This window comes from Capra hircus, chromosome 19, assembly GCF_001704415.2.
Source record: "Capra hircus breed San Clemente chromosome 19, ASM170441v1, whole genome shotgun sequence".
NCBI lineage: Eukaryota > Metazoa > Chordata > Mammalia > Artiodactyla > Bovidae > Capra > Capra hircus.
This window is the reverse complement of record NC_030826.1, coordinates 23,528,648-23,555,293: the sequence shown is the minus strand read 5'-3', so window position 1 is coordinate 23,555,293 and position 26,646 is coordinate 23,528,648. Positions and strand designations below refer to the sequence as shown.

The 26,646-nt window shown below is 51.6% G+C and overlaps 1 protein-coding gene across 5 annotated transcripts in view; it reads right to left on the bottom strand.

The window, feature by feature from the left end:
* Nucleotides 1-26,646, bottom strand: part of RAP1GAP2 (RAP1 GTPase activating protein 2) — a 215,383-nt gene that overhangs the window by 97,698 nt on the left and 91,039 nt on the right. For all 5 annotated transcript variants that reach the window (XM_018064418.1, XM_018064419.1, XM_018064420.1 and 2 more), the window contains one exon: nt 6,851-6,935. In XM_018064418.1, the coding sequence (XP_017919907.1) occupies nt 6,851-6,935 (85 nt within the window). The remainder of the gene's footprint in view (nt 1-6,850; nt 6,936-26,646) is intronic.

Here is a 26,646-nt window from a genome sequence, read left to right as displayed (position 1 = left end):
TGGTCCCCAACCTTTCTGGCACCAGGGGCTAGTTTCATGGAGGACAATTTTTTCCACAGACTGGGGGGTGGGAGACGGTCTCAGGATGATTCAAGCACATCACATTTATTGTGCACGTTAATCTCTGTTATTATCGCATCAGCTCTACCTCAGATCATCAGCCATTAGATCCCAGAGCTTGGGGGCCCCTGGATCACGGCACACAGGTAAGCTGAGATCAATCTTAGATCCATAGCTCACACTAGAAAGCGTCCAGAAGAAAAAAAAAAGGAAGAAAATCTTTGTGATACAGAGTAAGCAAAGAATTCTTAGGATGCAGAAAGCTATAGATACAAAACAAAAAATAACCCACATAAACAAACATCATCAAAATTTTAAAACTCCTGTTCGTCAGTGACACTATTAAGACAAGGAGTGAGCCTGTATCTAGAATATGTAAAGAATGCCTACAGGGAGACAAACAACCCCATTTGAAAGGGGTAGGAGGGACAGAGGAACTGCAAGAATGGTCCACAAGCATGTGAGAAAGTGTTCAATGTCATCAGTCATCAGACAAATGCAAACTAAAGCCACAATGAAATACCCTCTCCCTACACACCCACCCAAGTGGCTAAAATTAAACAGACTGACAATGGCAAATGTTGACAAGGATGAGAAGCAGTCAGAGCTCTCATAACGCTGCTGGTAGGGACACGAAATGGTACAACCACCTGGCTGAAAGTTTGGTGACTTCCTATAAAATTAAACATTCACCTCCCCTTTGACCCAGCCGTTTCCCACTATTTACCTAAGAGAAATGAAAACACGTGTCCAAAACAAAACGTATACTAGAATAGTCAAAGCATCTGGCTATTCATTACAGCTCAAAACTGGAAACAACCCAAAGGTCCCTCAACAGAATAAATAAATTGTGCCATATTCGTACAGTGGGGCTAAAAAGGAGCAAACTACTGATATACTCTACAGCGCAGGTGAATCTCACAGATACCATGCTGAGCTGGACACAAACAAGTGCAGACTACATGTGATCTCTTTCAAATTCAGTTCTAGAGCAGGTAAAAACTAATTTACATTGGAAAAAAAAAAAAAGTCCCAGAATACTGGTTGCTTCCGAAGGGGGTGGTTGGGATTGACTAAAGAAGGGACATGATAGAATATTCTGGGGGACTAGAAAGAGCCTGTATCTGAACCAGAGTATGGATCCTATGGGTGAACTCATTAATAAAAGTTAAGATTCATGCATTTCAATGTATGTAAATTTTTTTTAAATCCAGTTACACCTAAAGTCATTTGCAAGAAGGAAACCCAAAAGAGATGGGATATGTGTATACGTGTAACTGGTTCACTTTGCTGTACAGGAGAAAATAACACAATATTGTAAAGCAATTATACTCCATCAAGAGGGAGGGGACATATGTATACCCATGGCTGATTCATGTTGGTGTATGACAGAAAGCAACTCAATATTATAAAGCAATTATCCTCTAATTAAAATAAATAAATTTTTAAAAAACTAAAAAAAGAAAAAGACAACTATACTCCAATAAAAATTTTTAAAATAAATAAAATTTTTTAAAATAGAATGTCTTTGAGAAGGAAAAAAAGAAATGTAGGCTAACTGGCCTTAAAACAATGAACAAAATCACGTACAATACACACACGTGCACACATGAGGAGCGGGTTCATGCAGGTGGCGTGCACACACACACATCCCCTGGCTCACTAAGCCTCCAAGGTGCACCCCCAACAGGTGCAGAGCCAGGAAGCCTCCCTTCACATCTGCACTGCCCTCGGGCTCCCCTGCCCACTGGCCTGCATGCAATCAGAGGCCTCCTGGGAAGTGGTTCCTGAGAGGATGGCATCTAGACCAGCAACATAAACAGGGTCCATGTGGAGACCAGGGACAGCCCTCCCAGGAGCGCCAGCGAGAAAGCCAGCTGAACTCCTGGGAGGCGGTCGCGGCTGGGGTGGGGAATGCGAGTCCCGACTGTCACGCCCCGCCACCCCACCCAGGGCTTTCTTAAGGAGGGGGAACCAAATCCCCTTGCCGCTGTCCTTGAGCCCTTCCTGCCCCACCCCAGAGGGGTCCCAAGCCTTCCCACAAAGGCCCCCTCACCATGCCCACACAAATGTAGCAGATCTGATGGGAGCTGACACCCCCTCACTCAGTCATGACAGAGCGGTGTGGTCTCTTCAGAGTGAGAACGGAAGACAAGGGGCAGGAACCAGGGGCAAAGAAATAGCTGGCATCAGGCCTGGGGCTGGGCTCCAAGCTGAAAAAGAAACCCCAGCACCCGCACCCCACTGCCCAGGAGAGAGGGTGGCTAGTGGGCAGTTTGTGAGGGCAGGAGGCAGAGGCCCAGCACAGCCCTGCCCACAGGAAGCGCAGGAAGTGCAGAGAAGGCTCCTCTGATGTCCACTTTCTTCCCCACCTCTGGGGACTTCGCGCCTGCCTGACCCCCCGCTGGGGTTTCGAGGGATGCAGAGCAAAGAGCCAGGGAACAAAGCAGGAGCGCGACTTCCTGCTCCCCCCACAGCGGGCACTCAGGCCTCCTTGTTGTCTTCGGGAAAGGGGAAGGTTTGGGGTGGAGGAGGCTGCCCTCGGACTAGCACAGAGAGGGACGGAGGAGGCTGAGCGAGAGTCAACTCCCAGACTAGGCCTGGTGGGGCTCCAGAGGCGAGTGCGACAATTCGGATCAAGGTCACACCAAGGCCCCAGCATCACCACCCTCAATAGAACGCCCGTGCACTTACAACAAGCTAGAAAAGAATCAGGAGGGTCAACCTCACCTTCTTCAAGCCCAAAAGGTTGTTCTACAGTCATTCCTGGTGGGGGTCGACCAACCCCCATGCTAGACATTAGGGTCCCTTCCAACTCCCCCACCAGCCTCCCCACGAAGCCGTCCTCACTCCTCTCCCCCACTGAGAAGCCACTGGACTCACTGCAGCGTGTCACGTGCTGAGCCATATGGCTTCTTCTGCTCAGTTAAGGCCCCCAAAGATAGCAGGTTCTTTGAGGGACAAGGACGGTGGCCTTGGTTTGACCCCACGGGGTCTGGCACAGCACAGGAGACACACATAGCTCTCCTGGGTGCTGGGTGATCCATCTGGGCATGAAAACTGGATCGTAAAAACATGAGCCTGGAAACGATCCACTGCATTCCCAGGAAGACAGCCCCCAGCCCCTCTCCCAGCCCACCCTGCACCATCCACAGTTTGAATTCTGGCTGGGAACTGGGCTCTCATTCTGCCCATCTGCTCAGCATTTCTTTGGTGGCTTTTTCTCAGTTTCATATTAGCAAGGGGAAAAAAAAAACCTTGAAAACCACAAACACAAAGATGTGGTGGAGGGGCAGAGAGGACCCCTTGGAGCAGGCATGCCAGTTGGAGGCAGGGGTCTGCAGGGTGCTTCTCAGCCTGGAGGCCAGCTTCTGCTCCATCAGGCCCTTCCCAGTGCGGGCAGCAACTAGAGGAGGGTTGTCCCTGGTGTGTGGGGTGGGATGAGAGCATTGTATTAAAAATGGTTTGTGTCTTAGAACTGAACTGATTCTATGGCCATAGGAGGAAGACAGCTATTTTCAGTGGGACCTTGGGGAAGTCATTTCCCACCTCCTGGCCTCCAGCTTACCTGGAAAGGAAATGTATCACCACCCCTGAGATTTTGTGACTCTCAAGCTAATCAACACCAAAGGGGTTTCCCTGCCACCCCTGCCCCAAGCCTACACTGCCAGGGAACCAAGTCAGACCCTCCTCCCCTGTCCAGATGCTGGCAGGGCGGGGGGCTGATGGAACTCCAGAGCCAGTGACCCACTGGAGAGAGTCCAGCCTCCACCCCGTGGTGTCCAAAACCTCAATGTCTGCGCCCAATCCCACCCTGGAGAGGACATCACAGGTGAGAGCCCAGGTCCTCACAGGTGACTCCATGTGGAACTGATGGGGAGGGAGGGGGCTTCAGTCCACATATCAAAGAACACATATATACAGGCTTAATTTAGAAAAGTGCCTGATGGTAGAGGAGACTCAAGCAAAACCAGAGGCGTGGAAGATAAGTACCTGCTCCTCCAGCCAGGATTCCAGTATCATAAACACACCATAAACATCTACCAGATGGACTTTCCTGGTGGTGCAGTGGATAAGCATCCACCTGCCAATTCAGGAGACACAGGGTCGATGCCTGGGCCAGGAAGATCCCACAGGCCACAGAGCAACTAAGGCCGTGTGCCACAACTACTGAGCCCGCGCTCTGAGCCTCAAGCCGCAATTACTGAGCCAGTGAGCTGCAACTACTGAAGCCCATGCGCCTAGATCCCGTGCTCCGCAGCAAGAGAACCGTCTGCAACGAGAAGCCTGCTCACAAAGAGCAGCAACATAGAGTAGCCCCCACTCACTGCAACTAGAGAAAGTCCATGAAAAGCAGCAAACACCCAGTGCAGAACAAAGTAAAAACAAATACAATTATTTTTTTAAAAAAACCGTCCACCAGAATCAGGGACCCACAGAACGGGATGCAACTGCTGCCCTGAGCTCAGTGCTGGGACACATTGGGCCAGCAATGGGGTTTGGTGAGTGCAGTCCCAAAATGCCTGCTCCCCCTGTGCTGAGAAGACTGAGGCATGCGTGAGCACTGTAGTTTTGAGTAGCCGCCAGACCACTAACCCAGATCTGCCTGTCCCTCCCACCATGTCTCCAGCCTCCTCCGCACCAGCCTTCAACTTGGGGAGGCCACCCCAGGAATCTCTCATCTGCTGGCTCCATTCTCTCCCTGGAGAGTTCACCCACCCGTCCACCCCCAATTCCCCTGTTAACAAAAATTACTCCGCGTTTTTACCTCCAGTCACACCCTTCTTCTGAGCCTGGCCCCCAAATACCCAGCTGCTCGCTGACACCCCCATTGGTGTCTCAGGCTTGTCCAACTCAGCACGTGGAACTTAAGCCCTCATTCTCTCTCCTTGGGCACTCCCTCTCAGAGAATGGCTGTAACGTCTATGCAGTTGCTCCAAACCTGGAGCCTTCCTTGCCCCCTACCTCACCCCAAATTCTCACATCTCACCACATAGGAAATGTGAGATCTGACCACTTCCAAACAACTTCACGGGCCCCTCGGAGTCAGGCCACCACCCTCTCCCTACTGAACTCCTGCAGTGGCCTCCCAGCACCTGCCCACCCCCCACCACTTCCACTCTGCTCCCTCCCACACAAGCCAGGGTGACTCTTCAAAAGCCATCTTACTCCTCGGACTAAAATCTTCAATGACTTCAGTGCCTCTAGTTAGGATAAAGCCCCAATTTTTTTTTCTTTATTTAAAATATTTATTTATTTATTTGGCTGCTCCAAGTCTTAGTTGTGACGTATGGGGTCTAGGAACCGCCTGCCAATGCTGGAGATGTAAGAGACGCGGGTTCAACCCCTGGTTGGGAAGATCCCCTGGAGGAGGACATGGGAACCCACTCCAGTATCCTTGCCTGGAGAATCCCCATGGACAGAGGAGCCTGACGGGCGGGCTACAGTCCATGGGGTCTCAAGGAGTCAGACATGACTGAGCGACTAAGCACAGCACAGTATGTGAGCACAGAGATGAGCATCCCACACCCAGTTCTGCAGAGCAAGGGGTTGAAACTGAGAATGGAGACACATCTCAGTATTGCCCTGTGCAAACAAGCCACCCCGATACCTGGTTCAGATGCCAGCACTGTGCCTAGGCTGTGAAGATGGTCTGGATTTCAGTGCCCCTGGGTACCCTCACCAAGAGGAGAGCAGAGCTGTCCTAGGTGGGCCCTGCACCCCCACGCACTCCTGAATTCCTAATTCCATCGGGACACAGGCTCTGACTATCATTCCAGGATAGCTCTGTGCATGGTGGGCATTCAAAGTGGGATGGTAATGGAAAGATGGCTTTTATCTACTTCCTTTGAAGGTATCACTTTGCAACAGATTGGGTCAGGGAAGAGGGGGTACAACAGGGACTCACAGGAAAGATACCTAATTATTTCCCTGTGAGTCACCGGGAAGCAGAGCCTCAGGAGGGGGGTGGTGGCTGGCCTAGATGTCCCCTCAGCTGACTCAGGAGGCAGGTGACTTCCTCAGAGCTGGCCGTCACCTGGCAAAGGGTGAGGGAAGGAGGGAGGCGCATTGCTGCGTAGACGGCAATACTGGCTGAGCCAAAGTCCCCCGAGGGCCAGCCCAGGCACATGTGGCCACCTGGCCGGGAAGACTGGATGACGGAAGGGTGGGGGAGCTCAATGTGGGGAGGATGAGGCCCCTCGGGGTCCTGGGATGCAATTTCCCATGAAAGAGACTTGTGTGAAGTGCTAACAGGAGAATTACAGGTTCCCCAGAACCTCCAGGGCAACCCTCCCATAGAGACTGGGGTGACAGAGCTACCTAGGAGGGCCAGTCAGAGGCAGGTTGACCAGCATTCAAGAGTCATCCAAGTCCCAGGAGGGTCCCAGCTCACAGGACCCCTCCTTCCCCACCCCCAGGCAGCCCTTCTGAGAAGGTGGCCCCATAAGGCACCCGGCCACATTCTGAGTGTCCCCATGTACGTGCCCCGCCTGGGCCCCTTGCTCCAGAATCTATAGCTCCACAAGGCCTCTCCCTAATCACCAGGCATCCTGCCCACCGCAGTCAACCCCAGTCTATTTCCTCACCGCCCCCTGACACCCCTGTATCTCACAGTCACACCTTCCTCCCGCATTGGTTATCTCAAGTGGACACTGCATCCAGAGGTGCGGGGAGGCTCCATGGCCCCCACGGAGGGGACAGAAGCAGCTGGGCCTGGGGACAAAGCAAGAGGGCTCCCCCCTGCCCCCTGCAACGTCCCCTCCCCACTTACCAGCCCGAAGCCTCTTACCTTCATGGTGGGAGGTGCCGTGAGAGGAGGGGACAGCGGCCGGTCTGGGAGGGTCACATCCGAGCTGTTGGCCAGCTCCTGCTTCCTGTGAGGAGGACACAGAACACATAAGAGGTCAGAAGAGAGCAGGGTCCTGTCTGCACCTCCCCCCTCTCCTCTATCAGCAGCTGGGCTTAAGGACACAGGCTGACATGTGCAGAAAATAGAGTCAGTGCGCTTCTCGGCTGGGATGCACTCAAATCTAAGGCAGAGCTTACTCCCAGAGTGACCCCTGCACCCACAGCATCAGTGCCACTTGTTAGAAAGACACATTCTCAGATGCACACAGGACTCTCCAACGGCGGGGCCCAGGAATCTGAGTTTTAACAAGCTCTCCAGGTGACTGTGACGCTCAGGTCTGAGTGCCATGAGGCTAAAGAGACATGGGACTGGGAAAGAAAAAAAGAAGAGGGGATAAACATTTTCAATTCATCCTCCCTAGGGGCCCCACTCTCCCTAAACACACACACACACACACACATCCTGGTCAGACAGCTGACTTTGAAAAGACAGGGCTGCCTGCTGCGTAAGCTGCAGGTAAGACTTATTTTAGTCCATGTGGGCTAGGACCGTGGAGAGGCAGCTAAACAGAGTTGTGTCTCCATGACAACACAATTGCGACAAGCCCGCTGCTCTCACAGGCTCCCCACTTTCCATCTGGCCCTCGCTGGTGACCAGGGAGCGCTGGTTGACAGTCCAGTCAGCAGGGAGAGTGTGTGCCGTGGATAAGCCTTCGGAATGACGGTTACACAACAGGGCCAGCTGGGCAGAACTGGGGGACTGCCCGGACGAGGGACTCTGCTGGCCAGGACATGCCCCGGCTATCTCCCAGGACGGTACTAAGAGCCGAAGAAGACTGGCCTGAGCCACAAAGCCCCCAGTTTTGCAACTGTTTCCTTCTCCAGAGCCCCACCCGGACACAGCCAGGAGTCAGACCCCAACCCAGTCCCACTTAAATGACCAAAGGACGCCCACTGCCACCTGGAGAAAATGCTTCTGAACCCTGTACCAGTCCATGTACTGCCAACCGGGGTGACAGCTCCAACCCCGAGTCCCCTTCATGAGAGAAGCCACATTCCCTACAGAGCCCTGCCCTCCATCTTTCCAGGAGAAACCCTGGCCCCGGGGCTCAGACACCAGCCCAGGCCGGCTCCCCTAAGCCAGGCAAGCCCAGCTACCCTGGCACACCCCGAACCCATCCCTGAAGCCCGTCCTCCAGCATGCCAGGTAAGCAGGCTGAGTGAACAGCTGGCTTCGCAGAGGATCCTTGTGACCCTGTTGACCTCATCCCTGCCAATCCCCCTTTCTGCTCCTCCATCTGCCTTCCTTCTTCCTTTCTTCCTGGACCTGGGGCTCACGCTGATAATTGGAGAGCAGGGTCCCCTCCCTCCTGATCCAGACTGTAACTAGGGCAAGAACCAAAGGGCCAACATTCAACACCTGTGTCTGTGCACACACACGCTCACACACAACGGAACAGACGCAGCTCCTTCTGCTGCTCAGAGCCACCAGCCTCCCCTTCCTTTTAAGGCCCTGGGTGTTACCATTGCGGACAGTGCCCTCCTGCTCTGGCCCTCACCTGCCTGTGGAACCAACAGAGCTGGGTTGGGAACAAGCTTGCTTCCTCCAGCCAGTCTACCCTCTCCAAGCAGCCCTTGCGCCCCTCAATGGGCCTGTGCCCCAAGAGGGAAAGGAAAGGGGGGAAGGATGCTCAGGGAAGAGGAGCATCACCCTCAGATGCCCTGAGATGGAGATGGACAGGGCAGCTCCTTGGTGGGACAGGCAGCCTGGAAGGGAGAACCATGCAGGGAAGGGAGGGGAGTCAAGCTGCCACTCGGAGCCTACAGGATCGTGTGAGGTCAGCTGAGGACCCCTGGCTCGCTCTGCCAGAGATGGTTTGTGGGCACACTTGACCAACTGCCACCCTGGTTCTCCAGAAACAAGCCCTAGATCAGGGCCACGCCAGCAGGTTTTTAATATCGTGGTCGGGGACCCTTTCTACACAGTCACACTGTGCAGCTGTCTCCAAATGCTGGGAGATGTCTAGTCCCTCAGAACCAGAGCAGATAAGATTATCACCTGGGTCTCTGAATCCCAGGCAAAGGGCCCCAAACCCAACCCTGGTGGGCTGAGTCCCTCTCCCATGTATTAGGTGCTCAGTTATGTCCAACTCTTCACAACCCCACAGACTATAACCCGCCAGGCTTCTCTGTCCATGGAACTCTCCAGGCAAGGATACTGGAGTGGATTGTCATTTCCTTCTCCAGGGGATCTTCCCAACCCAGAGACTGAACCCAGGTCTCCTGCATTGCAGGTGGATTCTGTACCACCTGAGCCACCAGGGAAGCCTCCCTCTCCCCTGAGCCAGACTGTTCTCCCTGGACTAGTCTCCAGGGAGTGGTGAGGACTATTAGGTGGGGAGCACAGGGCATCTGGCAGTGTGATTTCCCAAATGATGCCTACAGCTGGAAGCTGCTGGAGCAGGAAGGAGCATCTGTGGCTATCAGCCTCCTGCAAGCTCCAGGGCGCCGTCCCAGACTCCAGAGGGAGACCTGGCTGAGCAGAAGGCATGACCACTGCCCTCAGAAAGATCAGAACCCAGAGCACATGGGTGCCGATGGCCACAAATTAGACTCTACCCCGCCTTGGAACCTAGATGGCTTGGAGTGGCTCTTACGGGAGGGGTCGGGCCACACTGCACCAACCCTACGCTCAACTTCAGCTCTCCCTCTAGGAGCCAAAGTACCTGTTTAAGAGCTAACTGCCTGTTACATAGCGAAGTAAGTCAAAAAGAGAAAAACCAATAGATATTAACGCAAACATGTGGAGTCTAGAAAAATGGTACCAGTGAACCTATCTACAGGACAGGAATAGAGACACAGACATAGAAGAGAGACTTGTGGACGCAGTGTGGGAAGCAGAGGGTGAGACGAACTGAGCCCGTGGCACTGACACGGATACATTCAGCTCAGCTCGGCTCAGCCGTGTCCGACTCTCTGCGACCCCATAAACCGCAGCTCGCCAGGCCTCCCTGTCCATCACCAACTCCCCGAGCTCACCCAAACTCACGTCCATCGAGTCGGTGATGCCACCCAGCCATCTCATCCTCTGTCGTCCCTTTCTCCTCCTGTCCCCAATCCATTACCATATGTAAAACAGATAGCTAGTGGGAAACTGATGGATAACACAGGGAGCTCGACTCAGCGCTCTGTGAAGACCTAGAGGGGCGGGATGCGGTGGGCATGGGAGGGAGGTTCAAGAGGGAGGGGACGTGTGTATACTTAGGACTGATTCACACTGTTGTAAGGCAGAAACCAATACAACATTGTAAAGCAACTATCCTCCAAAAAAGGAAAAAATAGCAAGTGCTAGTGATGGGTTGAACTGTGAACTCAAAGATATTTTGAAGTCTCAACCCACAAGTGAATGTGACTTTGTTTCAAAATAGGGTCTTTGCCCACTCCAGTACTCTTGCCTGGAAAATCACATGGACGGAGGAGCCTGGAAGGCTGCAGTCCATGGGGTCGCAAAGAGTCAGACATGACTGAGCGACTTCACTTTCACTTTTCACTTTCATGCATTGGAGAAGGAAATGGCCACCCACTCCAGTGTTCTCGCCTGGAGAATCCCAGGGACGGGGGAGCCTGGTGGGCTGCCGTCTATGGGGTCGCACAGAGTCGGACACGACTGAAGTGACTTAGCAGCAGCGGCAGCAGGGTCTTTGCAGATGTAGTGAAGTTAAGATGAGGTCATCAGGATGACTCCTTAATTCAATATGACGAGTGTCCTTAGAAGAGGAGAAGGTGGCCACATGAAGACACAGACACACAGGGAGATGCCATGTGGCAGCAGGGACAGAGGCTGAAGTGAAGTAGCTGGAGCTCCAAGAGTTGCCAAGGACTGCAGACCACCATGAGAAGCTACAAGAGCCAAGGAAGGATTCTTCCGCGGAGGCTTCAGGAGGCGCATGGCCCCACTGACACCTTGATTTTGGATTTCTAACCTCTGGAACTGAGATGAATATCTGTTGTTTTAAACTGCCTGGCCTTGTAGTACTCGGTTAGAGCAGCCCTCAGAAACAAATACACCGCCCAAGCTCCACGTCCTAGCCTTGGCTTTGTAACCGGAGGACCAAAAACAAAAAGGGTGAAATCCCTGCTTCAGCCTCACTCCCCTTGCTATGGTCAGCTGGGCTCAACCTGGTCCTGCCCCAGCCTTCCCCACCAAGGACATGTGTGTGTGAGCCACCGTTCCAAGGACAGCCAGGCCCAGCCTCACCACCAGCTGGTGCTGAGATAAGGCAGAGTAAGAACACAGTGCTCAGTGCAATTCCAGCCCTTTCTCAGGCAAACGTATCACACAGACCAGGTGCTGAAAGTGACATGATTACATCAAGCGATAACCTTGAATCTGCTCTAATGTACTGTAAGCCAAAGGTGAACTATTACCAGAAGTGGTATCCTCACTATTATCTGCAATGACTTTCTTGTAACCCACAGTGACCTTGACACATGTCATGGCAGTGAGGTTGAAAATGGCCTCTCCAGCCAAGCCAGCTCACAGGCAGCCCGAAGGTGGTGGGGTCCCAGACCCACAAAAGGACCCACAAGAGGCAGGGTTGGTGATGGAGGCAGAGGAGGGAAGGAGGGACACTTCATGCCCAGCTAAAAGAGAAGGGTGGTGAGAGCAGGTGTGAATGGGCGGGTCGGGAGAACCTCTGGGGGTCCTGGAGATGTTGCCCACTTAGCAGCCCCCTGCCCAGAGCTGCCCGGTCCTCTACTTTGGGATTCTTTTCCCAGCTGAGAAGGCTCAGGGAGACCCAGGGCCAGGGGAGCAGGGCTCCTAGCTGGCTTTGTGCTGTGCTTTGTCACTCAGCCGTGCCCTACAATTTGCAACCCCATGGACTGTAGCCCACCGGGTTCCTCTGTCCATGGGGATTCTCCAGGCAAGAATATCGGAGTGGGCTGCCATGCCCTCCTGCAGGGGATCTTCCCAGCCCAGGGATCGAACCCAGGTCTCCCGCACGGCAGGGGAATTCTTTACTGACTGAACCAGGGAGGCCCTAGCTGGCTTCAGTCAAATGTAAGTCTCAGGAGGAAATGATCAAAGAGCCAGGAGAGGAAGAGGAGAAACTACAGGGATGATTCACCCAGATAGGGCTGGTCACCGGGAACTGGGCAGAGCCCCCCAGGCCAAGGGCCCCCAGGTCCTCGCCTCTGGCCTCCAGTGGCCCTGCCCCTGACCATCTGCGGCCACTGCAGTTCGCCTCTCCCACATTTCTACAAAAGGCGACCTACACTAAGAATCAAGAGATTCCCGGGCTCAAGTTCGTCTCTACCTGCTACCCCACTGTGTGACCTTGGTTAAGTTACCTCATCTCTCTGTGCCCCACTTCCTTCCTCTGCAAAGATGGGGTGAGAATGTTCTGAGGCATTAAACACACGTGCGTGTGCGTGCTAAGTCGCTTCAGTCGTGTCTGACTCTATGCGACCCTGGTGGACTGTAGCCCACCAGGCTCCTCTGTCCGTGGGATTCTCCAGGCAAGAATCCTGGAGTGGGTTGCCATAATGGCTGCGAAATAAAATAGGAAGTCCTATACAAATGGAGACCATTATTACTATAATTCATACAATGGTGATCAGGTTACTAAGGGAAAAGAGAGAAGCAAGGGTCCAGGGCTGTTTACATATCTTTGAAAACATCTCTGGCATCTCAAATAAGCACCAGTTCTAGCCCCGGGGATCTACCGCCAGGGTCATAACCATCAGTTAATAATCAACAACAGGAAAAAAAAAAAAAACAAACCCTGTAGCGGCAGGTAGCTCTGGCGCCAGGTTTAAGCCCTCCCCGTGGCACAGAGCTTCTCCCAAACCAACACACTCCCTTGTCGGCATCGACCACTACTCCAGCTCCACAGCCCCCCTCCCAGGTTCCATCCTGGTTTCTCCTGCTTTCCTAGTAGCCAACCTAGAGAGATGCAGACAGCTGGCTGCTATGCAGAGCTTCCCAGGAAAACCAAAGGGAATGATACACTTTATTACAAAACAGATGAAAATAACTCAAGCATCCATCAACCGAAGAGTGAACAACCAAAGCGTGGTCCTTCCGCACTGTGGAATATTACTCAGCCACAAAAAGGAATGAAGCGCTGATACATGCTACGGCATGGACGAACCTCAAAGGCACGCTAAACAACAGGAACCAGAAACAAAAGGCCGCCCATGACGTGATTCCGTTTATAGGAAATGTCTACAATAGGCAAATCCAGAGACAGAAAGCAGAGGAGTAGTTGCAAGGGTCGGGGCAAAAGGAGAAGGGGTGGGGAGGCTCTGCTCTTGGGTCCAGGGTGTGGGGATGGTTGCAGAACTCTGTGAAAATACTAAAAATCACTGAATCACACACTTTAAAAGGATGAATTTCATGGAATATAAATTCTATTTCAATTTTTTTAGAAAGAAATAAGAGTGAAGAGGCTGAATGGGCTCCATTTCTGTCCCTTCGCCTGCTTAATTTTCTTCTCTGGCTGCCTTTTGATGCCCCCGCGGCCCCGGACAGTATGCAGATTCTAGCTTTCTGGCCATGCCAAAGACGCTGAGTACGGTTTCCTGACCAGTCCCAGCTACTGAAGGCAATGCTTTTCTTCCCATTCCCAGCATTCTTCAGTAGTACGTAACACCTTAGGAGAGAGCTTTAGAGTTCCAACTTTTCACACTTCCATATCCTGCATAACCAACTAGACCATAAACAATAAGAAATAACACAAATTTTTTCAAAAACTTCCAGAGAAATCATCGTAAGAAGAAGACACAATGGAAAGAAAAGGGAATTAGAAGCCAGGACTGTCTCCCACCAGCTCTAACCCTGACAAATCGGAAACCTCAGTCTTGCTGTTTTCCTCTCTACAGAACAAGCAGGCTAACTCCAACTCCTGTTCCCTCCACAGGACTCGGAAAATTGCACTCAGCCCATCAATAAGACTAGCATCTTAGTCTTTCGTACTGGCAGGAAACTATGTGGTCACTGGACAAGCCAGGCCGAGGGGGAAGACAAACAGAGACCAGGCTAGGTGTGGGCAGGGCGTCCCTGCCCAGAGGAGTCCACTCTGCTGTCTACAGGGACCCAAGGTCAGTGGCACAATCATGCGGCCCTCATTCCAGTGACCAGCAGGGCTGGGGCGTCCCTGTGGTTGGGACACATGTCTGAGAACTTCTGTCCACCATGGCAGGATAGCCTGGCAGATGCTGGAGTAGGGGGTCAGGCTCCAGCCTCAAGGGAGCCGGGCGGGCAGGCAGTGCGCACAGTGAACCTAAATGGGGGCATTCTGGCCCAATAGACCTGGATCTGAATTCCAGCGCCACCCCTGGCAAGCTGTGTGGGTTTGACCAGGTCACTTCACCTGACCCCACCTCAGTTTCCTCATCTGTAAAACGGTATAATGATATTTGCCCCCTTGGATGCTTTGACTAAGGCCTGGAAAGCACTTAGCTCAGCGCCTGGTACATGGCAAAAATGTAATTCCTGGCCACCAATGTCGTTGCCAAGGCTGCCCTCAGTTGAGTCAGAGGGAATGGCCTTGGGTGGGTGGGGCGCCAAGGCAGAGAGTCAATCGGAGGGCAGAGAGGTGGCAGGAGGGCCTGCTTCAAACCTGGGGGAACCTGGAGGCGCGTCGAGCCACTGTTTGTGGGCCTCCAGGTCCCGGGTCTGGGCACAAGGCTTGACTCCAAGGCCCTGGGGCACAGGCTGGAGATGAGGATGTTGCCGTTTGCACTGTGCTGAGGCTGATGTAGAAGCGGAGAAGGACACCAGCCCAGCAGAACAGGCCGGGGGCAGAGAGAGGGAAGCAGGTACAGGATTCAGGAATGCGAGGCCCCAACTGGTGGAGAGGTTGAGTCCCCATCCCCCTCTGAGCGCCCCTTGGGAAACAGCAGGTGTTGCTCACCTGTCACCACCTGGCAGGCTGGCTTTAGTGACACATCCCATCCCTGGGCATACTCTAAGAAGAGCCAGGAGAGTCAAGCACACCTCTGGACCTTTGAAGATGAAAAACTCCCCCAGGGAGTACAACACTCACTTCATCCCACGGTGCCCATCCAACCCCAGGATTCATGCAGAGACCAGCAGCCCAGGGAGAAACTAAGAGAAGCTACCCTACTGCTTAATCACGGTGACAAGGACTCTGAGGCCCGAAGAGGCAGAAGGAGATGCCCAAGCCCCACGGCCAGCCTCTCTCTTCTTCTGGGAAGAGGCACAGCTCCCTAGTCCCCTTAGCACGAGTGCGGGAGGTGAGCAGGTCACAACATTTCAGGAAGAACCCGAGGAACCAAGCATGGCTGGTTCCTGGACAAACATTTGTAAAGGACGAGTGCCAGGGCCCCGTGTGAGGGGAGGGGCTGAGCAGGGGCCCCAGAGATGCTGGTGTGCGGGTGTGCAGGAGGTGTGCCCGGTGTGACTCAACCACAGGCCCGCCACGTGGGACCAGGGGAAGCCCGGGCGAAGCTCCCTGCGTGCAGCTGCAGGGAACACTTTGGCTTCTCTCTGGGTGTGTAGGGAGAGGACGGCACTGCCCTTTCCAGGAGGCCTGTGAATCCCTACACTGAGCCAGTGGTAGGAAAAAGGGCAGGCGCCAAGACGGGGCAAACCAGCCATGAGAACTGGCTGTGGCTCCCAGCTCCCGGCCAGCGGGGGCGGGTGCCGCAGCCTCCCTCCACCCCAGCAGGACAGCTCAGCGCTAATGGACCAAGCCGCCCACAGGAGCAAACCTCCGCACTCCTGGGAAAGCACGCCCTTACTGAACAGACAAGCTTTAGACCCGACTGGTGCCCGGCGGGTTCACACATGAGTAAGTGGAGACTCAGAAGTGTTCTGTGTGGGCCTGAGGCTCACGGAGCCAGAAAATTGGAGAGCTGGGCCTCCACCCCAAGATCTCTAACTCCAGTCCCATGGCTCCTCCCGGTCACAAAGGGAAAGCCAGCTCTGCCCAGCCCGAGACCTATAATCTGAAAGAACACGGGCCAGCACCTTCCATGGCCTTTAAGCTTGAGCTCCTGTGAACCAAAGGCGGGTTGTGTGTCAGTGTGGGTGGTGATGTCAGGATTATTTACAAGCATCTGAGAAGACAATCCAAGCGGGAGAAGTGAAAATGCAGAAGCCATCCTGAAGGCCCAGCGCACCCACGTGAAAGCCCTTCTGCCAAATGTGCGCTGTGGGTTACGGGTTAAAACAGATATAGAATAAAGTCCTGTAGGGACACTGGGAAGAGGGGGCCAGGTCTCCTTGGGAGATCAGCTAAGGTAACAGAGGAGGTGACAGCTGAGCCAGACCTGGAGGGAAGAGCCAGCATCTGCCTGGGAGAGAAAGAGAAAGGAGAAAGGCCCTGAACAGAGGCACAGAGGAGGGGAAGCCAGGATACTATGGAGCCTCAGAAGAAACACACCCCTGGCGCTTAGCAGGCCCCCAGAAAGGAAGTGTGAAAACTAGCAAGCAGTCCTTGGGGCTTATCATATACGGGGTGCTGTTGAAAATGACCCACATATCCTTTCTCATTTCATACTAACAAAACCCTCTGCAGCAAATATCATTAACCCCACTTCACAGATGGAGAAACTGAGACTCTGAGAGGTTAAGTTACTCGCCCAGGGTCCCAGAGCAGGGAAGCAGCAAAGCTTAGGCCCACACAGTCTGGCTCCACAGTCCACGATGTTTACCACTGTGCCAATCCGACTGCCTGCAAAAGCAGCAGCCCACTCATGAAGAGCATTCTCATTACACTTGCTCAGAGTGGGGGGCATGCTTCCCTGCGGGCACCCAAGGTGATCTGGGGCACTCTTTATGGCAACTGTCACTTACGGATCTTTTACACTGACCGTCTACTTGTGGCAGGCCACCCTAATCTTCCTTTTATGGTAGTGACATAACGTTGCCTTCTAAAACGAGTTCATTCAAGATTTTAAAACTGAGCCAGTCAAGGCAACTAGTAAGTAACAGATACGCTGACAGGACAGAGCAGTGGAGGTGGTTGGGAAACAGGTACTGAGCAATCTGAACTCTGCCTCGTGGGCAGAGGGGAGCGTGGAGGTGGAAGGCAGGCAGCTGCCCTGCCGGGCTTTGCTGGAGGGCTCCAGGGAGCAGAGGAGGACGCAGTGACCGGAAGGGGAGGGGCACAGGGAGGACCAGAGTGGGAGGGGCTCCACTCTGCTTACCGTCACAAAAAAGAAATGAAAGGGTCATATCCATCAGGATTTCAGAAGCAAAATGAAGAGCACCTGGTGACTGAGAAAAGAAGGAAGAGACAGCCGAAAATGTGCAAAGACTTGGGTAGCAGAGAACTGAATGAGTGATGCGTCACGACACAGACGGAGGAGGAGAGCTGGGTTTGCAGAGGCGGAAGATAAAGCATCCATTCTGTAGCTCAGAAGCCCCTGGGAGCCCCAGGTTAGATCAGAAAAGAAGTGCAGCCTAAACAGAGAGACAGGTGTAAGGAGAACAGAGGCAGAGGCCACAGGAGGAGAAGAGGCCCCCCAGGGAGGACAAGCAGGGCTGAAAAGGCAAAAAGAACAGAAGCCCTCAGCAGGTCAGAGAAGGAGAGGTGAGAGGGAGGACCATGACCAGATGGAGTTTGAAAGCCAAGGGAAGGGCAAGTGCCAAGGAGGCGATGGTGGGCAAGTCACCCCGTCGTCCAAGAGGCTCTATTTCCAAAGCGCTGAGGAGATAACCTACCTGCCGTGTCATCCCGCCCCTCACGCACTGCATCACTTGAAAACTGCTGCGTGAGCACCTGCCCTCACGTGGCCAGCGGTTCTGCTTGGCGCTGCCTGGCCTCAACTGAGGGAGCTACATCATGGTCACAGCAAAGGCAGCCAGCTCACAAGGTCATGGCCCCAGACAGCTTCAGAATAAAATCATAAAGCCATGGAGTCATAAAGGCACAGAATATCAGCATTTCCCAACCAGTGAGTATTTCTTGACCCAGACAGCAAGTCCGTGGGTGCTTATTTCATGACTCAGTTTGGACACAGGACAGTATCACAGTAAAACATAATTTTTAAGCAGGTCTCTCTCACTTCTTTTAGGAGAGATGGACAGAAATATGGATATAGATGTAGAGATAGAGACAGATATACTCTTTTTTTTAACTTTTTATTTTGTATTGGGTATAGCTGATCAACAATGTTGTGATAGTTTCAGGTGAATAGCAAAGGGACTCAGCCATGCATATACATGTATCCATTCTCCCCTGAACTCCCTTCCCATCCAGGCTGCCACATAACACTGAGTAGAGTTCCATGCATTATACAAGAGGTCCTTGTTGGTTATCCATTTTAAATATAGCAGAGTGTACACGTCCATCCCAAACTCCATAACTATCCCTTCCCCCTCACCCTTTCCCCTGGTAACCGTAAGTTCATGCTCTAAGTCTGTTGAATCTCTTCCTGTTTAATAAATTCACGTGTATCATTTCTTTTTAGATTCCACATATATGGGCTATCACACGATATTCCTCCTTCCTGAGACAGATATACTCTTAAGCCTGCTGCGACTTTATGATGGACGTATCAGACTGATCACATGCATTTATTTGGCTTCTTCTGGAAGCCCCTTAAAAAGTGTGAACTGACAAGAGCAGATGCAACAGAAGAGGAAAGTTCAGCCCAGAAGAGATTACAAGGTGGAAGGAGGATGGGGGATGGACGACCTGGGCTAATGTCTGATACTTGAAACACAAAGTCTTTGGACCCCCTCCCCCAACCTTTCACTTCCTCACCAACCACATGACCTCACCAACTGCCACCACCATGAGAAACTGAACCATCCCTGAGAAAAGACAACATCTGAGTTCCCCCAGTGGAAAGGGCAGCTTGCTACCCAGTTATCACCCTGCATGGAAGCCCCCAGGTGGCATGCCAGCCCAAATACACAGGGCTTCTAACCCACTTTCAGTACCTCACTTTGATGACCAAGGTACAGCTAAGGATGGCTAGACTTTTGAGGAAGTCCCCCAACACAAGCAAGAGACATCCAAATCAACAAGTGGAACCTGAAAGAAACAGACAAGGCAAGGAACCAATGGAAACTTCCAAATACACTATAAAGTAGTAGTCTCAGATAGCAGACAAGAGTTCATATGCACAACACAAGGGAAGAATGCTATAAAGATGGGATGATCAGGAAAGAAAGAGATCTTAGAAAAGAGAAATATGATTGGAAGGCTAAGTTGAGGAAGTCTTCCAGAAAGTAGGACAAAAACATAAAAAATATAGAAAATAAAAGAGAAAACGTAAAAACATCAGAGGATCTGATACCTGCCCAAAAGAGTTTCCGGGAAGAGGAAAATAGAAGAGCAGAGTTGTGGCAGCTAGTCTCCAAAGGTGGCCTCCCAATGAGCGTATCTCTTGGTATTAATGCACTTGGACCCTCCCCGCTGCCGCCTTGAATCTGGGCTGGCCCTGTGACTCAGTTTTGACTGACAGAATGAGAAAGAAGTCATATTACTTAACTTCCAAGGCTGAGTCATAGGAACCCTTGAAGGTTCCATCGCGATCTCTAGGAACATTTGCTCTAGGGAAAGCAAGGCGGCATGTAAGAAGCCAGACTATCCTGAGATTGCCAAGCAATGGTTAACAGATGGAGAGGCTGCACGGAGAGACACCCAGCCCACTCTCAGATGTCCCAGACATCTCAGTCCACACAAGTGAAGAAACCATTTTGGACATTTCAGCCCCAGCAGATGCCAAGAAAAGCACCAAGGAATCAAACCAGAACCAAGGTTCAAGACATATGGCCCCAGCTGAGCATCCCAACCACCTCCATCCATCTGAGCCACCCACAATGAGCTATCAAACTCTGTGGAGCAGAGGTAAGCCATCCATCACCAATGTGCCCTACGTGAAAGCCTAACCCATAGAATTCAAGCATAATAAAATGGTTGTGCTTAGAGAACAAACATATGGTTGCTGCGGGGAAGGGTGGGGGAAAGGGATAGTTAGGGAGTTTAGAATGGACATGTACACTCTGCTCTATTTAAAGTGGATAACCAACAAGGACCTACTGCACAGCACAGGGAACTCTGCTCAGCGCTATCTGGCAGCCTGGAGGAGAACGGACATGTGTAGACGTATGGCTGAGACCCTTTGCTGTCCACCTGAAACTATCACAGCATTGTTAATCAGCCACACTCCAACACAAAATTAAAAGTCTAAAAGAATAAAGGATACATAAATTTTTTTAATGGCTATTGTTTCACCTTAAAAGGAGAAATTTATCAGAGAATCAGTACAAGCACACTTCCCAGAACTGAAGGAAGGACTTGAATCTCTGGGTCCACTAAACAGCCAGCACAGCAAATGGCAAAGGAACCACCCCAGATATTGTCAGGATATTTCAGAATGCCTGGGTAACTGAAAAGTCCTCAACGACTCCAGAAAGAAAATGCAAAAACACACCATATACAAAGGAAGGTAAATCAGTATATCATCAGACTTTTCCAGCAGTTCCAGAATCTGGTATAAACAATGAAACAATGCCTTCAAAACTCTGGAGGAATATTATTTTCAACCTACTATTTTATACCCAGGCAAACTGTCGAGCAACTTTGAGAGAAGAACAAAGATATTCTGAAATATGAAAAGCCCCTCAAAATTACCACCTTGAACCATTTCCTGTTAGACAGAACTGCCAGGATGTCCAGTGGGTATAAGCTTTTGGTGGGAGAAAAAAAATGCTATTAAAGGAATTATGGTAGAAAAAATAAAAATAGAAAATGGAAAAAGGTACATAGAAAGCTACACAAATGGGAGAAACATGAGTTAATCATTAATCCTAGGAAAAATACAAGGTTATACAAGAAGGGACACACATTTATAGCACCTTCCTTGGCTCAACAATAAATAATATTTACACAGTTATAATAAGTAAACATGGACTATTGAATCGAACAACAACTTAAAAAATGGTGATAGTGGATGGACACATTGCTTACTAAGGGACCACAGGTCTTTACTGAATTCCTGGTAAGACCTGGGAAAGAAGAGGCATCCCCACCAACCCACCCACCTCCAGAGTTCCCAGCACAGGGGCGTGTTAAACCACCCAACAGTCTGTCAGCACTGGAAGTCACCCAATCACAGAGCATACCAGCCTCTCAGCTAATCCATCATTCCAAGACTCTGCCTCTTCACTTTTCAAACATTTTTAAAATTTATATTTATTTATTATTTTTGGCTGCACTGGGTCTTCATTGTTGCGCACAGGTTTTCTCTAGCTGTGGCGAGCAGGGGCTACTCCCTGACTGTAGTTTGCTTCTCAATGTGGTAGCTTCTCTCGTTGCAGAGTATAGGTTCTGGGCACGCAGACTTCAGCAGCTGCAGTGCATGGGCTTAGCCGACCCATGTGGAATCTTCCCAGGTGAGGGGTCAAACCAGTGTCCCCTGCATTGGCAGGTGGATTCTTAACCACTGGACCACCTGGGAAGACTCTGCCTCTTAATTAAGCAGAGTCTGAAGAAGACTCTGCCTCTTAATTCTTAACGCTTCTGAAGAAGTTATTACTTGGTTAGGATTAGGGTTAAGGATTAGATTAAGGATTTTCATCATTGGTTCAAACTAAATGATAGTCTCACGGGGGAGAGATCATAGTATTTCAGAGTATGTATATCTTCAATTAATAATGTTATCCCCTATCTGAAAGTTTCACTCATTAGAAAAAACAAATGCTTGGAGCTATTTTCCAGGACTAAGACAAGGCACATGGCCCTCCCTCATTCCTGCATCACTGGAAGATGAATGTTCAGGGCAAGGAGGATCTACCTGGGGCCGAGTAATCACCCATAGCTGACTCAGCCCACAGAAGCAAGGGCTACAATCTCATTTTACCAACAATGTGCTCTAACCTAGCCTACAGAGCCCAGGCAGATGAACCAAACCCAGGGATATCAAACCTTCTGGCCTTCTCCCAGCATTGACTTCTTTCCTGTGGGCACTAGGAAAGGAAGGATAATCATGAGAGCCTCCAGGGTAATCCTGGAATCTGGGTATGATCCTTGCAAGTATTCTATGACTCAAAGTTTCAAAAAAGAGCTTGGCAGCCGGGAGCACCCTGGATAACCAAGAACCCCAGGTGATGAGCAGGAACCCACTTCTCAGGCCAGGCCCCCCTTCTGAATTAGTGAGAACAGAAGGCCATGATGAGCCACCCCTGTGTGGCCCCTTCTTAGGTCTCTAACATGTACCCTGCCTACCAGCCCACCTCGAGCATAGCAGTTGGCACTAAATGAACTCAAGAATGAACAAGAGGGACTTCCTGGTGGTGGTCCAGTGGTTAAGACTCTGCACTTCCAATGCAAGGGGCACAGGTTCGATCCCTGGTTGGGGACCTAAGATCACACATGTCACATGGCATGGCCACGTAAAGAAGAATAAGAAAACGAGGGAACCCAGAGACCTTCAGAGTAGAGAGTTAAGTTGGAGCAGCATGGGTTAGGAGGCTACTGTCTCCACTGTAATCCAGTTTGTTCAATATTGTGGCTACAATTGACCTCAATGCCCTGCTCAAAAGTCTGAGACACAATTGACCCATTCCCCACCAGTTTGATGTGTTACTCAGCTCATGTCATTCCCTGGTAACTGATTCTGTTTCTGACCTTGGATTCCTTCTCTGGACAGGGACAGTGGACATCAAAGCAGCATCCTTCATCAGTATCCTCATCCTTATGCTACAAGCTAAGATGTACTTAGTTCTATGTGAAGATCCTTAGACACATTATTTCATTTCACCTATTCCTAAGGGATAGATACAGGTTTATTCTGTCATTTTACGGAAGAAGAACTGAGACTCAGAGAGATTAAGTGACTTGCGAAAAGCCCAACAGCAAGTAAGCGGCAAAGCTGGGATTCTAAGGGACTCTGGACGGCAAGTTCTGGATAGCTCCCCTCTGTCACACTCCTGCTTTGGAGGTCCTCAGCATTGACGCCGCTCCTCACCCCTGCAGCTTCACAGCCCTGACCTCCGAGAGCTGGCCACCAGGGCACTGGGATCATTCATTAAATGTTCTGCTGGGGAAAAGGTAGTTCAAGAGTCCTGAGGTTCTCTCCTACACCAACCTGGGGTTCAAACACAGTGCTGCTTAGGAAAGGGGCCTAAGATGAATATCTTCTTAAGAGAAAGTTACTTTTCATTTGCTAAATGTCTACCAAAATATCCCTCTAAATATACATAATCTATTATGGATTGTTTCAAAGGACTCCGCAAGTGAGAGGCTATCATTCTGAGTTTCCCATTTTGTCGTCAATATTAATAGAAACTCACTGGGAACAAATTCAGAGGATCCAGAGGCATCTCATGAAGTGGACTGGGGGTGGGGAGGGGCCCTCCCACCTCTGCTCTCTGCTCTTCTGATGCAACCCATCAAACCAGAGCACACAAAGCCCCCGGGATCAGACCCAGCATCTGCCGCAGGGAATCAGGGCTGAGAAAAGGCTGCTCTTTCAGCCTTACTGCTGAATCACTGCCAGCTGCCCTGGTCACTTAAGTGACAGGATGATACATCAACGTCAATAACACGGGAAGGGTCTGTCCACAGACAGGGCATTATTCTCCCCAGGAGGCATGAAGTCAGCCTCGAGAGGCAGCTGAGGCCCCTGAGAAGTAAGGGCCCCTGCCCAGGACACGCTGTCCCTTCCCAGATCTCCTCCTGGTCCCAGGTGGACAGACCTAAGAGTGACAGGAAGAGGCCACTCCTGGGCCAGACAGAAAATCATCCAAGAAACAGGCGCTGTTGGAACTTAGTGTGTGTGATGGGATGGGAGGAGCAACATGCAGGGGACTTTCTGCCATGGGTCTTTCTGCCAGAGGAGCCGGGAACAGCTTCAAGACTCAGTGGGGCACCAGGGTCCTGTGCCAGCCTCCAGTCGGGCCCTGCACATCCACTGGCTCCTCCAGTTACTCGGTAACTATCTGCTCAATGAACTGAAGAGCCTGGGGGCTATGATGGGTCAGTGCCCCTGAGGAAGCATGATGAGAACCTTCCAGGCATTTCCTCCAAGAAACGAGTCTACTTGCAGATGAGGCTGGAAGGGCTTTGAGGACGAGGACGGTCTTGGTGACCTCCATAGAGCCCACGGGGCCCAGGGCAATGCTGGAGCACCACAAGCCCTCAAAACTGTTTGATAATACTAAAACCTCACATTCATATAACAATTTGCACAATACTAAAACCTCACATTCATATAACAATTTGCACTGGGGACATTTATCATCACCTTCTCTGCCAAGCATGGTTTGGTGAAGATCTTCAGGACAAGGAGTGATGTTTTATATTTTATATTATAGATGAGTTAGCAGAGGTCTAGAGAAGGTGTAAGGATTTCCTAAAAGATTCACAGCAAGTTAGTGGAGAGACTAGAACTCACACTCGAGAATGACTCCAGATCTGTGGGTTGAGCTCTCCTGTTTATGTGTAGACCGAAGGAAGGAATGAAGGAAAGGGGGACTTCCCAGGTGGTCCAGTGGCTAAGACTTCACACTCCCAATGCAAGGGGCGCAGGTTCGATCCCTGGTTGGGGAACTAGGTCCCACACACCACAACTAAAAAGATCCCGCATGTTGCGACTAAGATCCAGTGCAGCCAGATAAATCAATTTTTCAAAAATAAATGAAGGAAAGGACAACTAACTTCTCCCACCTCTGCCGTATCACAGCAAAGCGTGGAAATCAGTGCACCTGTTTTCCCTTGCTCTTTCAAGTCCCACCAAGTGAGGACCATTCTACTTGCGGTGCACACTCCAGGCAGGTTTCCAAGGACCACATCCTGATCTCCTTATAGCCACCCCCAACCCTCTGCACCTCCAAAAGTGCTGAACAATAAATTCCTGTCTGGCTGAGCAGGGGACTTGGCTGTGTCCTGGTTGGGGCAGCACGTGGACTCTCAGCTTATGCCAGGAACACAAGCTATCGGTTGGAGGTGTCCACAAATCACCCCTGCTCTCCCTTAGGAGAGGACAGCAGGCAAGAGGTTGAGTCTGTCAAGGGGCCCAGGGTCCACACAGACCAGCAGTCACTGCAGTAGCCCGTCCTGGCTCTGCTATCGCTCAAAGGCTTACCGAGGCCTCCAATCCCCTGCCTTCCCATCTGGGTCTGTCTCCAGACCAGTATGTGAGCAGAGAGTGGAGAGAAAGAACCACCCACCTGCCTAACTGGGTCAGAGTCTCTGAGGCAGGGCTGATGGGGCCCCAGGCTACATGGCAGGGCCCTGGGACTCTCTGCCAATCACCCCAGTACCAGAGCTGATTGATGCCAACCCGAAAAGGCCGACTCCCAAGGGAGGCGGCAGCTTTATCCTGCTCTGAGCTACAGGTGGAATAGGTAAGTGAGATTTTTTTTTAATGGGTTTATTTTACAAATTTAGGGGGTGGTGGGGGTAGGCCAGAGGATGAAAAAAGAGGGAGGGGAAAAAAAGGGTCGATAGACAGGGAAGAGAGAAAATGGAAGCTTTTGGAAGCTTTTAGATGGAAGACACTTCCCTCTCCATCGTGGCCAAAATCCATCAGTTAAAAGGCCACAGAGGTGAAGAAGCCCCGGGGGCGGGGTGGAGGGGGAGCAGCACCCAGAGCCGAGGCCTGAGGTGGGAACATCAACACAACCACAAGAAGAGCTGGAGTAGGTCCTTCTGGTCCTCCCAGAACCCTGGAAGAAGCGGCAAGAATGAAGGTGACCATTTGGCGCCCTGAGCGCACCCGCTCGAGTGGCAGGGGTTGCCAGAACATCCCAGCGACCCGCAGACAGGAAGTGCTTCCCCTCCTCCCTAAACCCGGGGAGATCAGAACAGGTTTCACTGTCCTCAGAGCTGCCAGTTCAGCCCTCGATGGCTCCCATCAAGTCAGACCCTCACCGAAAGGCCACTGTCACCAGCTCCTCAGCTCCACCCACCGGACCATGAGCTCCATAAGGGCAGCAATCAGGCCAGCCTTGTCCCTGCTGGATCCTCAGTCCCTCGAGGACTGATGTCTGATGGGGAACATGGATGGACAGGCAGGCAATTATGCTGCCCCCAGGGAGCTGTTTTCTTTGTGGGGTATTGAATCAGCAAGGTCAAGGTGGTATTGAACAAGCTTAGTGAAGAAAACACCTGTCCCACGTCTGGTGTCAGCTGGGTGTTTTAATCAAGGCCCTTCCCTTAACAATGGATCTTCCAGGGAGCGAGAGGGCTCCCTGCAACCCTGCCCACCCTCAGCACACCCTCTCCCCACTCAGCCTGAAGCAAGCCAGGGCTGTGATTGCCATCCCTACAATGACCCCATTTTCTGCCTCCAACCCAGGCCTCTCATCTGAGCCTCAGACCTCACTGCCAGCTGGACATCTCCCGAGGTGTCTCTGAGCACCTCAAACTCAACATGTCCAAAGGTGACCTCATCATTTCCCCCAGCTTATTCCACCTGCTGGGTTCTGTCTCCCAGTCAAAGTCCCTGAGCATTCCTGACCCTTCCTCCTGCCTTATGTCTGACATCCAACCCCACGGTGACTCACTCCACGGACCTGCGGCAGCAGCATCACCTGGAAGCTGGTTTAAAATGCAGGTTCTCACCGGATTCCCCTGGTGGTCCAGTGGCTAAGACTCCCACGCTCCCAATGCAGGGGGCCCCGGCTCAACCCCTGGTCAGGGAACTGGATCCCGCACAAGAAAATAAAAGATTTCAAACGTGGCAACAAAGATCAAAGATCTGCATGCTGCAACTAAGACCAGCACCGCCAAATACCTAAATAAATAT